The 14,920-nt window shown below is 52.5% G+C and overlaps 1 protein-coding gene across 1 annotated transcript; it reads left to right on the top strand.

Annotated features, from left to right (window-relative positions):
• Positions 1–232: 232 nt before the first annotated feature.
• Positions 233–6,789, top strand: fbxl12 (F-box and leucine rich repeat protein 12). The gene is made up of 3 exons (XM_087983211.1): positions 233–396; positions 4,987–5,059; positions 5,489–6,789. Exons 1-3 carry the CDS (start codon positions 290–292, stop codon positions 6,299–6,301), a joined length of 993 nt encoding a protein of 330 aa, XP_087839337.1. The 5' UTR covers positions 233–289; the 3' UTR covers positions 6,302–6,789.
• The last annotated feature ends 8,131 nt before the right edge of the window (positions 6,790–14,920 follow it).

The raw sequence follows: 14,920 nt of genomic DNA, 5'->3' as shown, positions 1-14,920 counted from the left end.
CGGTGTTTGTGAAGACCCGGGAGGGGGCGGTGTTGTCGGAGGCCCCGGGAGGGGGCGGTGTTGTCGGAGGCCCCGGGAGGGGGCGGTGTTGTCGGAGGCCCCGGGAGGGGGCGGTGTTGTCGGAGGCCCCGGGAGGGGGCGGTGTTGTCGGAGGCCCCGGGAGGGGGCGGTGTTGTCGGAGGCCCCGGGAGGGGGCGGTGTTGTCGGAGGCCCCCTGCCGCTGGTTGTGAGGCTCCGGGCCCGGGTCCGGCTGGATGTGGACCGTGTCCCCGCCGCCGCCGCCGTGAAGATGGCCTCGATACCGGGGGAGGGGGCGACACTGAACTCGCTGCCGGAGAATGTGTTGGTGGAAATCCTGTCGTACCTCAGCACCCGGGACCTCCTCCGGATCAGCAGGTACCCGGCCCCCCGGGGGGTGGGGGCAGACTCTGTTACACTCTCTGTCACTCTCCCCTCCCCCCCCTCCCCCTCCCCCTTCCCCCTCCCCCTCCCCCCCCCTCCCCCTCTCTCCCCCTCCCCCTCTCTCCCCCCTCCCCCCTCCCCCCCCTCCCCCTCCCCCTCCCCCCCCTCCCCCTCCCCCTCCCCCCCTCCCCCCCCCCTCCCCCTCCCCCCCCCTCCCCCTCCCCCCCCCTCCCCCTCCCCCTCCCCCCCCCCCCCCTCCCCCTCTCCCCCCTCCCCCTCCCCCCCCTCCCCCTCCCCCTCTCCCCCCTCCCCCTCTCCCCCCTCCCCCTCTCCCCCCTCCCCCTCTCCCCCCTCCCCCTCTCTCCCCCCTTCCCCCTCTCCCCCCTCCCCCCTCCCCCTCCCCCTCTCCCCCCTCCCCCTCTCCCCCCTCCCCCTCTCCCCCCTCCCCCTCTCCCCCCTCCCCCTCTCTCCCCCCTTCCCCCTCTCCCCCCTCCCCCTCTCCCCCCTCCCCCTCCCCCTCCCCCTCTCTCCCCCTCCCCCCTCTCCCCCTCCCCCCCTCCCCCTCCCCCCTCTCCCCCCTTCTCTCCCCCTCCCCCCTCCCCCCTCCCCCCTCCCCCCTCCCCCCTCTCCCCTCCCCCCTCTCCCCCCTTCTCCTGACAGACACAGACTGTTGGGGGATGGACAGACAGACAGACAGAGAGGGACAGGGCTGACCCCCAGGAGGGTGAGACAAAGCATGTCCTTGTAAACACTGGGGGTTCCTTACAACCTCTGGGAGTTGTGTCCGTAGCTCTGAGGAGTCTGTCCTGGAGACAAAGGGGCACTGGACAGGATTCCAGCTTCTACCCCCACTCTCCTGCCCTGTCTCCCACCTCAGCCAAACAAAACATCACTGGATCGTTTCCTAATTAGGACTTTGTCCACAACAGTTCTGAGATCTTTGCAAAGCCCAGTAAGCGTTATGTTGTTAGATGTAGCTGTTTGTCCACAGTCTGTGGTGTCAGCTGATGGTGGAACGTTGTCAAAGAGACTCTTCAGACCATCGATATTATATTGCCAAACATATGTGATGGCCTACACAAGTCCCACTTTCTGATTTTTATTCAATCATAGGATGTTGGTGCAACTGGCTGGGCCCAGCATTTATTGCCTGTCCCTAGTTGCCCCTTGAGAAGGTGGGGGTGAGCTGCCTTCTTGAACCGTTGCAGTCCACCTGCTGTGGGTTCACCCACAATGTCCTTACGGAAAGAATTCAGGATTTTGACCCAGCAACACTGAAGGAGCGGCGTTATATTTCCGAGTCAGGATGGTGAGTAGCTTGGAGAGGAACTTGCAGGGGTGGTGTTACCATGTATCTGCTGCCCCTGTCCTTCCAGATGGAAATGGTCATGGGTTTGGAAGGTGCTGTCTGAGGATCTTTGGTGAATTTCTGCAGTACATCTTATAGATGGTACACACTGCTGTTACTGAGCATCGGTGGTGGAGGGAGTGAATGTTTGAGGATGTGGTGCCAATCAAGTGGCTGCTTTGTCCTGGATGGTGTCAAGCCTCTGGAATGTTGTTGGGGCTGCCCCCATCCAGGGCGAGTGGGGAATATTCCATCACACTTCTGACTTGTGCCTTGTAGATGGTGGACAGGCTTTGGGGAGTCAGGAGGTGAGTTACTTGCCACAGTATTCCCAGCATCTGACCTGTTCTTGCAGCCATTGTGTCTATGTGGTGCGTACGGTTGAGTTTCTGATCAATGGTAACCCCCAGGATACTGATAATAGGGGATTCACTGATAGTAATACCATTGAATGTCAAGGGGTGTCTCTTATTGGTAATGTTCACAGCCTGACATTTGTGTGGCATGAATGTTACTTGCCAATCGCCAGCCCAAGCCTGGATATTGTCCAGATCTTGTTGCATTTGAATGTGGTCTGGCTTTAGTAACTGAGGAGTGGTGAATGGTGCTGAAGACTGTGCAATCATTGCTGAACATCCCCCCCCCCCCCCTTCAGACCTTATGGCAGAGGGATGGTCATTGATGAAGCAGCTGAAGACAGTTGGGCCTCGGACACTGCCCTGAGGGACTCCTGCAGAGATGAACTTCAGCGACCACAACCACCTTCCAGAGCTCAGGGGGTTGGCTTATGGGGGGGATTCTGAGTAGATTGACATGGTATTCATTGGAATTTGGAAGAATGAGAGGGGGAGCTTATAGAAACCTGAAATTATGAAGGGAATGGATAAGATAGAAGTAGAGAGGATATTTCCACTGGCAGGTGTAACTAGGGCAAAACGGCATAACCTCAAAATTAGGAGGGAGCAAATCTAGGACTGAATTACGGAGGAACTTCTTCACCCGGAGGGTTGTGAAGCTGTGGAATTCCCTGCCCAGTGAAGTAGTTGAGGCTTCCTCAGTAAATGTTTTTAGAGCTAAGATAGATAATGTTTCAAACAATGAAGGAATGAAGGGTTATGGTGAGAGTAGGTGGAGCTGAGGCCATGAAAGGATCAGCTGTGATCGTATTGAATGGCAGAGCAGGCTGGGAGGGCCAGGCACTCCACTCCTGCTCTTCGTTCTGAGCTTCTTATGAATCAGAGATGAATCCAACCAGTGGAGAGTTTGCGCCCAAATACCTGCTGAGCAGCTGCTGCTTGATAGCACAGTTGATGACACCTTCCATCACTTTACTGATGATCAAGAGTAGACTGATGGGGTGGTAATTGGCCGGGTTGGATTTGTCCTGCTTTTTGTACACAGGACATACCTGGGCAATTCTTCACATTGTTGTAACAGGGCTGTAACTGTACTGAAACATCCAGGCTACGGGAGAGGCAGGTCCTGGAGCACAAATCTTCAGTAATATTGCTGGAATGTTGTCAGGGCCCATTGCCTTTGCAGTCTCCAGTGTCTCCAAGCATTTCTTGATATCACGTGGAGTGAATCAAGTTGGCTACAGACTGGTACCTGTAATGCTCGGGGCCACTGGAGGAGGCTGAGATTGATCATCCACCCGGCACTTCTGGCTGAAGATTGCTGGGAAAGCTTCAGCCTTATCTTCTGGACTGATGTGCTAGGCTCCTCCATCATTGAGGATGGGGGTATGTGTGGAGCCTCCTCCTCCTCCTGTGAGCTGTTTAATTGTCCACCACCATTCGTCAGTGGGTGTGGCAGGACTGCAGAGCTTAGACCTGATCTGTTGGTTGTGGGATCACGTAACACTGTCTATCACTTGCTGCTTACACTGATTGGCATGCAAGTAGTTCTGTTTGACATCTCATCTTCAGGTATGCCTGGTACTGCTCCTGACATGTCCTCCTGCACTCTCCATTGAACCAGGGTTGATCCCCTGGCTTGACGGTAATGGTTGAGTGGGGAATATGCCGGGCCATGAGGTTACAGATTGTGCTGGAGTATAATTCTGACACTATTGATGGCCCACAGAGCCTCGTGGGTGCCCAGACATGAGTGACTAGATCTGATCGAAATCTGTCCCATTTAGCACGGTGATAGTGCCACACAACATGATGGAGATTATTCTCAATGTGAGGGTGGGACTTTGTCTCCACAAGGACAGTGCATCGGTCACTCTTACTGATACTGTCATGGAGAGATGCATCTGCAGCTGGCAGACTGATAAGGATGAAGTCAAGTATGTTTTTCCCTCATGTTGGTTCCCTCAGCACCTGCCGCAGACCCAGTCGAGCAGCTATATCCTTTAGGACCCGACCAACTCGAACAATAGTACTGCTGCTGATCCACTCTTGGTGGTGAACATTGACATCCCCCACCCAGAGTACATTGTGTACCCTTGCCATCCTCAGTGCTTCCTCTGAGTGTTATTCAACATGGAGGAGTATTGATTCATCAGCTGAGGGAGGACAGTACGTGGTAATCAGTAGGAGGTTTCCTTGCCCATGTTAAACCTGAAGCCATGAGACTTCATGGGATCCACAGTCAATGTTGAGGGTGGTACAGTGGCTCAGTGGTTAGCACTGCTGCCTCACAGCACCAGGGACCCAAGTTCAATTCCAGCCTCAGGTGACTGTCTGTGTGGAGCTTATACATTCTCCCAGTATCTGTGTGGGTTTTCTCCCACAGTCCTGGAATGTGCAGGCTCGGTGGTTAGCCATGGGAAATGCAGGATTATAGGGATACGACCGTAAGGTGGGTCAGTGTGGACTTGAAGGGCCAAACGGTTTGTTTCCACACTGAGGGATCGTATTCAATGCTTCTATAACTTATCGGCTTCCTCCTCATCGCTAACAACCCAGAAATGTACTTCTCATTTTGGTGAGGAATTTGAAATGTGAGAGCTGTGGATGCTGACAGTAAGTTGGAATGGTTCGGGTTAAGTGTTATCAGTGCACCTGGAGCCCACATCATCTCTCACCTGACAGACGGGCCAAATGGACAGAGTGGAACCCGAGAGTGTTCCTGCTGAGTGTGTGGTCTCTCAGCTGGAGCTCTGCATGTTGGAGACTTCTCTCCTGGGGAGGTGCTACAGGTGCTAGGGCCTTGAGAGAAACAGAGTAAGGTGAGCAGTACGGAAATCCCTCCTTCAGCTAACACTTTCATCTTCTCTACTTCCACAGAGTCTGCAAAAGGTGGAGAAGATTAGCTTATGACAAAGGGCTCTGGAAGGATGTTAATTTAACCCCATATAAGGTAAGGAGCAGTGAATATTTCTCTGAAAGATTTCCAATGGTCAAATCCTTCCACCTCAAGAGACTAATGTTTGTAAAGACTCTGGTGCAAGCCACAGAGGGAATGTGAAAACTTGAGTCTGTGCGAACAGCATCGATATTAAAAATACAGCTTTTCTCCAACTGCCCATCCTGTGAGAATCTTCCTAGATCCATCTTGGGCAGATTGTAATGTTGTAACCCCATTGCTCGGGACTCTGTGGCTCGAGGAATAGCCTCTTTCCTCTCTCCCTGACTTACAGAAAAGGGTCATGGTCCCCACAATGTGCAAACTTTGGGAATGTGTTATTTGTGCCAGCTCGGAATTCTCACCCTGAAATCTTGGGAAGTGCCTAAGTTGTGGTTTATCCCGAATGTGTGAATCTCTAATGTTCCGATGCTGCTGTTTCAGGTGAACTCACGGATACTCTGGCACCTGGTCAGGCATTACCTCGGTGGCACCCTGAGGACGCTGAGGGTTAAAGGTGTCCTTCATTCAATTAAGAAGCACGAGTCCCTGACTGAAGCCTTACTGTTGGAGATTGGTAAACGGTGCCCTAACCTGAGTGAGCTCCGGCTGATTGAGATGAACCTGCGAGGTATCAGTTATGAGTGTCTTCCTCCATCGCTGCTGAGTCTGGAGCTGACCCATTGTGAGATTCCCTTGCATTGGTTCCGAGTGGCTGCAGTGTCTCACGGGAGTCGTGCTGCTCCGTGTATCAGGAACCTGGAGGTGGACAATGTGCCGAACTTCTCAGACCAACACCTGCAGAACCTAGCGTCCCGCACAGCCCTGAAGGTGCTGATCCTGTCCGGCACGTACAGGGTGACCGACTCCGGCATCGAGAAAGCAGCTGAATCGCTCTCGGGGCTCGTCCACCTCAAGCTGCACGGATGCAACATCTCGGACACCTCACTGCGGCACATTGCCCAGCACCTGACCCAACTCCGCAGTTTGGACCTGACCAACCTGTGCTCCATGACTGATGCTGGTCTGAGCTGCCTTGGGGGCCTGAGGTCGCTGCAGTCCCTGTGCTTTGAGTATTGTGACCAGATTACCGTGGAGAAGCTTCTGTCTGTCTGCACTGGCCTGCCGTCCCTCACCAAGCTCAACCTGAGCGGTAACCCGTACGCTGAGGGAGAGCTGCAGAGAATCCGTCAGAGTTTACCCAACTGCACCGTCACCAACCATTTCCCCGACAACGGTGCCGTGCCGAAATTTTAACGGGACTGCTCGCACGTCTTCATGGTGGTACTGGTTAGTTAGGCTTTGTGGTGGGGGGGGGTGAAGGGTGCTATCTGACGGTACAGATTGGCCCATTCTGTTTGTGCCCTCAGTCTGCACTGATTTCATGTGTATGTCTGGACCACGGAGCCTTGTCACTCAATCAGCTGGAGGTTTCCTGCTGTCTGTGGGACCCATTCCCCCTTGCCCACCCCCCAACCTCACACCCCCCACCCCACACCCTCCTCACCCACATCTCACTCCCTGTACCCACCCCTCACTCCCTGTACCCACCCCTCACTCCCTGTACCCACCCCTCACTCCCTGTACCCACCCCTCACTCCCTGTACCCACCCCTCACTCCCTGTACCCACCCCTCACTCGCCCCACACCACTCCCCCCACACCACTCCCCCCACACCACTCCCCCCACACCACTCCCCCCCCACCCTCCACCTCAGTCCCCCCACCCCACACCCGCCTCACATGCCCCTCACTCCCCCCGCCCCTCACTCCCCCCCGCCCCTCACTCCCCCTCGCCCCTCACTCCCCCTCGCCCCTCACTCCCCCTCGCCCACCTCTCCCCCCCGCCCACCTCTCCCCCCCCGGCCACCTCTCCCCCCCCGGCCACCTCTCCCCCCCCGGCCACCTCTCCCCCCCCCGCCCACCTCTCCCCCTCCCCCCCACACACCTCTCTCCGCCCCCCCCTCGCCCACCTCTCCGCCCCCCCTCGCCCACCTCTCCGCCCCCCCTCGCCCACCTCTCCCCCCCCCTCGCCCACCTCTTCCCCCCCCGCCCACCTCTTCCCCCCCCCCCCTCGCCCACCTCTCCCCCCCCCCTCGCCCACCTCTCCCCCCCGCCCACCTCTTCCCCCCCCCGCCCACCCCTCCCCCCCTGCCCACCTCTCCCCCCCCGCCCACCTCTCCCCCCCCCTCGCCCACCTCTCCCCCCCCCTCGCCCACCTCTCCCCCCCTCCCCCCCCCTCGCCCACCTCTCCCCCCACCTCTCCCCCCCCCCGCCCACCTCTCCCCCCCCCTCGCCCACCTCTCCCCCCACCTCGCCCACCTCTCCCCCCACCTCTCCCCCCCCCTCGCCCCCCCCTCCCCCCCTCGCCCACCTCTCCCCCCACCTCTCCCCCCCCCTCGCCCACCCCTCCCCCCCCCGCCCACCTCTCCCCCCCCCCCCACCCACCTCTCCCCCCACCTCTCCCCCGCCCACTTTTCCACCCTCGCCTCCCACCCCACCCACCTAGCGCCCCCCCTTGCTCACCTCCACCCCACCACTGCCCCTCACCTGCTCGTCCCTCAACCTCTCCCACCCCCTTCCCCCCCCCCCGCCGCTACCCCCTCCCCCATTGGGTGGGCAGTGTGTCAGGGGCCGTACTGAGTTTCTGTCCTGGCCAATTGAGACTGGGTTTGGTCAGGGCTCAGTGTGCACACTGTCCAGTCAGAAAGGCTGGCTCCCAGATGGGCCATTCCTTGGTATTGTTGGTGGAGGGGCTCCCAGTTTCTTCTGGTCGGTGGAGCTGCAGTAATTCCTGAGTCTTTCTGATTGCAGTTTCCTGCACTTTGCCAAAGTGGGATCCAACGCGGCCCACACAGTGTTTATTTCCACCACAGGGTCAGCTGCATTACCTGCAGCTTCATCAGTGGTTGACATGACCATGTCTTGGCAACCTTTGAACAATATTTAAACTGCTCAGTAATTGTTATACCATTAAGCAAAGTTGTTTTATTTGGCAGCTGTTTCATTGTTATTCAAAATAAACTTTATCATTTGTAATAATTCATATCTCTTTCATGTATTTAAATAAATTGATGTCCCTTGTGATCAACTTCATTGGGCAATAATGATCATACAACTATTTAAACATTACTGCTTTGAACCAATCACATTGGTCAGCGTTGGTAATGTGACCATCCTGTGACACTGATCCACACCATGACTCCATTCTCCCAATAACTCTGTGGATATTGGCCATGGCTCAGTACTGTGTGATGTTTATATATCCAGTCAGAGCCTGGGGATCACCTGCGATGGCTTCTCTTCTGGCTCGCACACCGTTACATGTAATTCCTCTTTGAGGATCAGTCGTTGGCTCCTCCTGTTTCTCACCCACAGGCTGCCCCCAGCACCAAACTTTCCTCTCATTTTCCTGTCGGGAAGATCAGTATGTGCTAGTGTCCTTCAGAGCCCCCCACTGACCCTCCCTGCAGCTCACAAAGGCACATTGGGTCTGAGCACCAGCTCTTTCTCAAGCTGTTTCCCGTCTTTGATACCTCAGGTACTTGTCTTGGCAGCAGTCACAGGCTGAGCCCGATCCTTCGCCATCTTTATCGCACCGTTTGATGCTGAGCTGCCAAACACATAGTGAGCGCAACACCGGCTCCCTCAGTTCACCCACCTCTGAACCCCCTCATTCACACCTCTGTTAGCTTTCAGTTTGATCACCCCAGTGTTCTCGGATTTACCTTTCACCCTCACCCTGAAATCAGCTGCCTGTGACTAAATCCACACCAAAACCTTGCCAGCTCTCACTCCATTCGCTCTCCAAGCAAACACCCAACTGTAAACATTTTATCCTTGTTTCCCCTCCTAGTAACCTCCTGCAGCCCTTACAAACCTCCTCTGCCTTCCTCCAATCTTAGCTTCTCGCATACTCCAGTTTTAATGACTGGAGTCAATGGAGAGGCCCTGCTTTCCGCTGCCAAATTCCTAAGCTCTGGAATTTAATTGTAAGCCTTGACATTTCCCACCCCTCCTCCCCCATTTAGGCACTCCATAAAACTCATCTGCATTGGGCTCTGCCGTGACTGGGATAGGGCACTTGCTGCAGCTGGCGAGGGGGTTACTGAGACTTCACCTGGAATATTGTGTATGATGTTGCTCTCCGTAAGGAGGGCCACACCTCACTGCAGGAAGTTCAGAGAAGCTTCACTTGGTTGATTCCTGGGACAAATGGTAAGGAGGAAAGGTCGGGCCTGTCCTCATTGGAGTTTAAAAGAATCAGATTTGAAACAAAGCGATTTTGAGAGGGCGTGAGACAGTCTGGATGCTGAGAGGCTGTTTCCCCTCGTGAGACAGTCTGGATGCTGAGAGGCTGTTTCCCCTCGTGAGACAGTCTGGAACTAGGGGACACAGTTTTAAAAAGTAAGTAGCCCCTCATTTCAGATCAAGATGAGCTGGAATCACTTCTCTCCGAGGGTCCCAAAAAGCAGTGGAACAAATATAGGCAAGACTTCCTTGAGGGATGCAGGCAGGAAAGTGGGTTTAAAGCCACAATTCGATCAGTCACAATCTTAGTGAATGGCAGAACTAGATTGATAGAGGTATTGGTGGGGGAAGGGGGTGAGTTTGTTTATAGAGTCATCCAGCACCGAAACAGAGCCTTCAGTCCCACCCAGTCCATGCTGACCCTAATCCCAAACTAAACTAGTCCCACCTGCCTGCTCCTGGCCCATATCCCTCCAAACTTTTCCTATTCATGGACTTATCCAACTGGCTTTATTTCTTATTGTATTTCCTTCATTTCTTATGATCACTTATTGAACTAAATGTTTGGTCGATTGTCAAATTGATTCAGACCAGGCAATGTTCCTGTGTGGTATATCAGCACATTGCACTGATGTGTAAACATCGTGTCAGGCATGTTGTTGGGACTGCCCTGGTTTGTCACAATCCCAGCATGCTGCAGTTTCCTACTTTCTGCACTCTGACCTTCCCATTGTGTTTGATGTGGTGGGACACCATTTGCCCACTCTCTGCCTGGAGAGGACTTGATTGCCTGGCTGAACTACACGCTGAACAGACTGAAGTTATGTGCTTTGATTCTCGCTCTGCATCTGCTCCTTGGATACTTGTTTCATGTCCTTCCCTCACCTCGCAATCAGACTACACACAATAGCAGTCAAGATTAGTGTGGTGCTGGAAAGGCACAGCAGGTCAGGCAGCATCCGAGGAGCAGGAAAATCGACGTTCATCAGGAAGGCACACAATAGCAGTGCCCTCAGTTCAAATAAATGAGAACAAAACGAAATGACCAAACAGACCACTTTGAACGGAGCAATAAAGCCAAGAACAAATTAGAAACAAAAAGAAAACCAACAAAATATAAGTAAAATATAAATTAAACCTATTTAGGAGTATTTCCAGGGTGCAGTTGTCTCAATGTTATAATTTTAATTGATGTTTCTCTTTACAAACAGCCACGTTCTCAGTATTAGGAAGGTGCAGTTTCTCATCTCTGCCAATTGCCCTGTTTTGCTGCATTTCTGAGGCACTTGAATCTTGTGATGGTTGTTGCATAGTGCAATGTTTTACAGTTTTCCTGTTTGCTCTCGCCGTTAGCCAGTTAACTGGTTGCTGTCATTTTTGATTGGCTTATACAGTTGTATTCTGTTCGAGGAGAAATAAAAATCTGTTGATACCATCCCTTTGTTTAGATTTTATTTAATTTTTTTCATATAACCCACTGCCCTAACGACAGGGAATTACCAAATCCAATTTCTCCTGGCTTTACTGAGTTTGAGAATTATGTTCTGACATTCTGTCGATGTTTGAGTTAAGGCCAATGGTTTACTGTGACTGAATTCTGATTCCATTTTAATTGAGTCTCTGGGGGCTTTCCCTCTTGTTTCGGGATCAGATTTCATGTTTTTGTTTGTTTTTGAAAAGTCATAAAGGAGGCCACTCACTTTGCTCAAAACCACAGCAAGAACTCATTGTTCCATCCACATTTCCGCGTGGTGAGGAAGGGTAGCCGCACATGGGTGGAAACCATTTGGTGTGCCCTTTCGTTTTGGACTTTATTCCTGAAAGTGTTGTTACTGTTACACCATCAGTGCTAATCCTCTGATATCCCAGTGTTCTACAACTGCTCTCACCGCACACAACCTCCTGAGTTTAGGAAGCAATGGATTGTCTTGGTTTGAGCACTGCAAGTTCCTGGAGACCATTTAGCTTTTTCATAGAGGTCAGATGCAGCTGCTCCGACACTGTTACACAGACAGGGTGGGTTAGCTCAGTTGGCTGGTGATATGATGCCAACTATGTGGGTTTAATTCCTAAGGTTACCATGTAGGACTCTCAACCTCTCCCTCGAGGTGTGGTGAAGCTCAGGGTAAATCAGCAGCAGTTATCTCACTCTCGCACTCACTCTCTGGATTATGTGGTAATGTGTCAGATCAGAAGGTAGCTGCTGCCGATTGAGAAGTGACACACAGCTGACAAGGTTCGGTGTTAGCCCACCTGCCAATGAACGTTTCCTACACAAGTAAATTGCCATTCATGTGGAAAGATGCGGGTGGTTTGAGTATGAGCAGCAGCTGCATGCCCAGTGAGCCAGAACCACAGCTGTACCTGTGGTCATTTCTGCCCAAGGTTTGCTTTCCTCATTGCACAGTTCAACATGCCCAACATTTCCAAACATTTTCTTTGGGAAGCAGCCTGTAAGAGCTCAACGCTTTGAGATCTGGGAAATTGCAGAATTAGGAGCTCCCACCTGCTCAGAGATTGCACGTGCTTTTTTTGCTTCAATTGAGCTGGAATTTCAGTGTCGAACTTCCTTTCTGAGTGACAGCCGTGTGGGTTTGAGATTGGTGTAGAGACTTGGACACACAATCCAGGCTGTCACTGTCACTGCAGTACTGGGCATAGTAATGTTCCTTTTAGGTTTGTACTTTTCCTGAGAAATACGGAAATATTTTAGGGCAAAAGAGAGACTGGAAAAAGCTGTTGTTGCACTGGAAAGGACCTGGTGTCAGTGAGCTGGATTAGTGGAGGGGAGGGCTGTGGGATACTCTATCTACTCCACTGCTGAAAACTACACAGCGACCGAAGGATTTTAATTTGTGAATTCAGACTTGGTCCATCCTTAGTTCTGCAGCTGAGAGACTACAGTGAAATTACACATTCGACAATATCCATCGTAACATATGGCTACAGGACAACGTCCCACTGCTCTCCCATGGTTTTAATCAATTGAACAGGCCAGACTGGTTATAAAACACTTATTTGGATATGTGTGTTGAGGTTAACTTTTACCATGCTTTGAAGCTGACCTTTGTTTGTGTTTCTATTGACAATAAAATCAATGAAGGAAAGGACCGTACTGGACCTTGTATTGGGGAATGAGCCTGACCAGGTGATCACAGTTTCACTGGGGGAGCATTTTGGGAAACCATTTGGGGATAATCAGGATTAGGGTTAGTTATGAGTTTCCATCAGGAAAAGGCTGGTCTTTGGACAAGAAGTGTTAAATTCAAGGATGGTTCATTCCAAAAGGATTAGGCAGGTAGATCATGGGTGACGATTTGAGAATATCGGACGTGTGAAAGTCCTTTAAAGGTCACTCGATCTGATTTCAGGCCCAGCATATTCCTGTGAGGATGAAAGCTAAGGATGGCACGATTGAGAAAGCCCAGGTGACAAGCGATATTGGAAGTGTTGTCAAAAACCAAAGGGAGCATTTGGAAGGATTAGCAAGCTGAAATCAGACAGGGCCCTCCAGCAATATAAAGGAAGCAGAAAAGAATTTAAACGAGAGATTAAGATGGCTTTGGCAAGTAAGGTTAAGGAGAATCCCAAAGCATTTTATATGTACATAAGGAACAAAAGGGTAGCTCGGGGAATGGTAGATCCAGTCAAGGACAAAGGAGGGAATTTATGCATGGAGTCAGAGAAAGTGAGTTAGATCCTTAATAAGTACTTCACATCAGTAAATGGAGGACCCTTTGGAGCATTGATATACAGAGAAATCTGAGGTTGCAAGTCCATAGCTCCCTGAAAGTGGCAACACAAGTGGATAAGATGATAAATGATTCTGGACTAGTGGTGCTGGAAGAGCACAGCAGTTCAGGCAGCATCCAAGGAGCAGCGAAATCGACGTTTCGGGCAAAAGCCCTTCATCATCCTGCGGTGATGGGGTGATTGGTGCGGGTGTTCCAGAGATGTTCCCTGAAGCGCTCTGCGAGGAGACCGCATCGGGAGCAACGGATACAATAAATGAAATTGGTGGATGTGCAGGTGAAACTTTGATAGATGTGGAAGGCTCCTTTGGGGCTTCGGATGGAGGTGAGGGAGGAGATGTAGCGCAGGTTTTATAATTTCTGCAGTGGCAGGGAGGGTGCCAGGACGGGAGGGTGGGTTGTTGGGGGGTGTGGACCTGACCAGGTAGTCGCGGAGGGAACGGTCTTTGCAGAAGGCGGAAATGGGTGGGGAGGGAAATACATCTCTGGTGGTGGGGTTTGTTTGGAGGTGGCGGAAATGTTGGCGGATGATGCGGTTAATGCGAAGGTTGGTAGGTGGAAAGTGAGGACCGGGGGGGTTCTGTCCTTGTTACGGTTGGAGGGGTGGCGTTCGAGGGCGAGACGTGGATGAGATGTGTTAGAGGGCATCTTTAACCACGTGGGAAGGGAAATTACGGTCTCTAAAGGAGGCGGCCATCTGGTGTGTTCTGTGGTGGAACTAGTCCTCCTATGAGCAGATACGGCGGAGGCGGAGGAATTGGGAATACGGGATGTGGCAGAGGAATTGGGAAATTAGCACACTTCCTTGAGGACACCTCTTGTCTTTGTCCATGAGTATTCTAAAATTTACGGAATTGTGATCACTATTCCCAAAGTAATCCCGTACTGAAATTTCAATCACCTGGCTGGGCTCATTCCCCAATCCCAGGTCCAGTATGGCCCCTTCCTGAGTTGGACTATTTACATACTGCTCTAGAAAACCCTCCTGGACGCTCCTTACAAATTCTGCTCCATCCAGACCTCTAACACTAAGTGAATCCCAGTCAATGTTGGGAAAATTAAAATCTCACCAACACCAACACCCTGTTGCTCCTACATCTTTCTATGATCTCTCCAAAAACCTGTACCTCTATCTCATGTTCGCTGTTGAGAGGCCTGTAGTACAATCCCAACATTGTCAGCGCACCCTTCCCATTAAAGTGAGGACTCTGCTCAATGACAACTGATAATTAGGGGTGTCCCTTGTTCATTGTCACCATTTTCTCTGAAATGTGTGTCTGTCCACGTCTATACTTGATCATAAGGAACTGTGTTATCTTGGAGCTGATAGTGAGACTGTGTTAGTCTGATGGTTGCAGGTGGATTCATTCTTTGGAGGAAGGTCTCGCCCACATTGAGTCAGGACTTCAGTCATTGAGGTCTTGTCGATTTTTATTCAGAATGACATTGGAGAGACCATTTTTTGAAAACTGTGCAGTTTTGGTCTCCTTATTTAAGGGAGAATGTAAATGAATTGGAGACAGTTCAGAGAACGTTCTTGAGACTGACACCGAGAATGAGCAGCTTCCACAGAATTAGGAAAAAGCGAAGGCAGCAGATGCTCTTCACTTTTACACATTGATCTTGTTTTCACAAAGACACCCCCCCCCCAGCTCCTCCCGGGCAGCAGGCGGCGCTGCGGCGGACGCTGTGACCCCTCCAGCTCCTCCCGGGCAGCAGGCGGCGCTGCGGCGGACGCTGTGACCCCTCCAGCTCCTCCCGGGCAGGAGGCGGCGCTGCGGCGGGCGCTGTGACCCCCCCCAGCTCCTCCCGGGCAGCAGGCGGCGCTGCGGCGGGCGCTGTGACCCCTCCAGCTCCTCCCGGGCAGCAGGCGG

This window comes from Chiloscyllium plagiosum, unplaced genomic scaffold (genome assembly GCF_037043375.1).
Source record: "Chiloscyllium plagiosum isolate Xiang-an unplaced genomic scaffold, Cpla_swu_hap1 HiC_scaffold_45, whole genome shotgun sequence".
In the NCBI taxonomy this organism is placed as follows: Eukaryota; Metazoa; Chordata; class Chondrichthyes; order Orectolobiformes; family Hemiscylliidae; genus Chiloscyllium; species Chiloscyllium plagiosum.
Note: the sequence above shows the minus strand (reverse complement) of the source record. Positions and strands in the feature narration are given on the sequence as shown.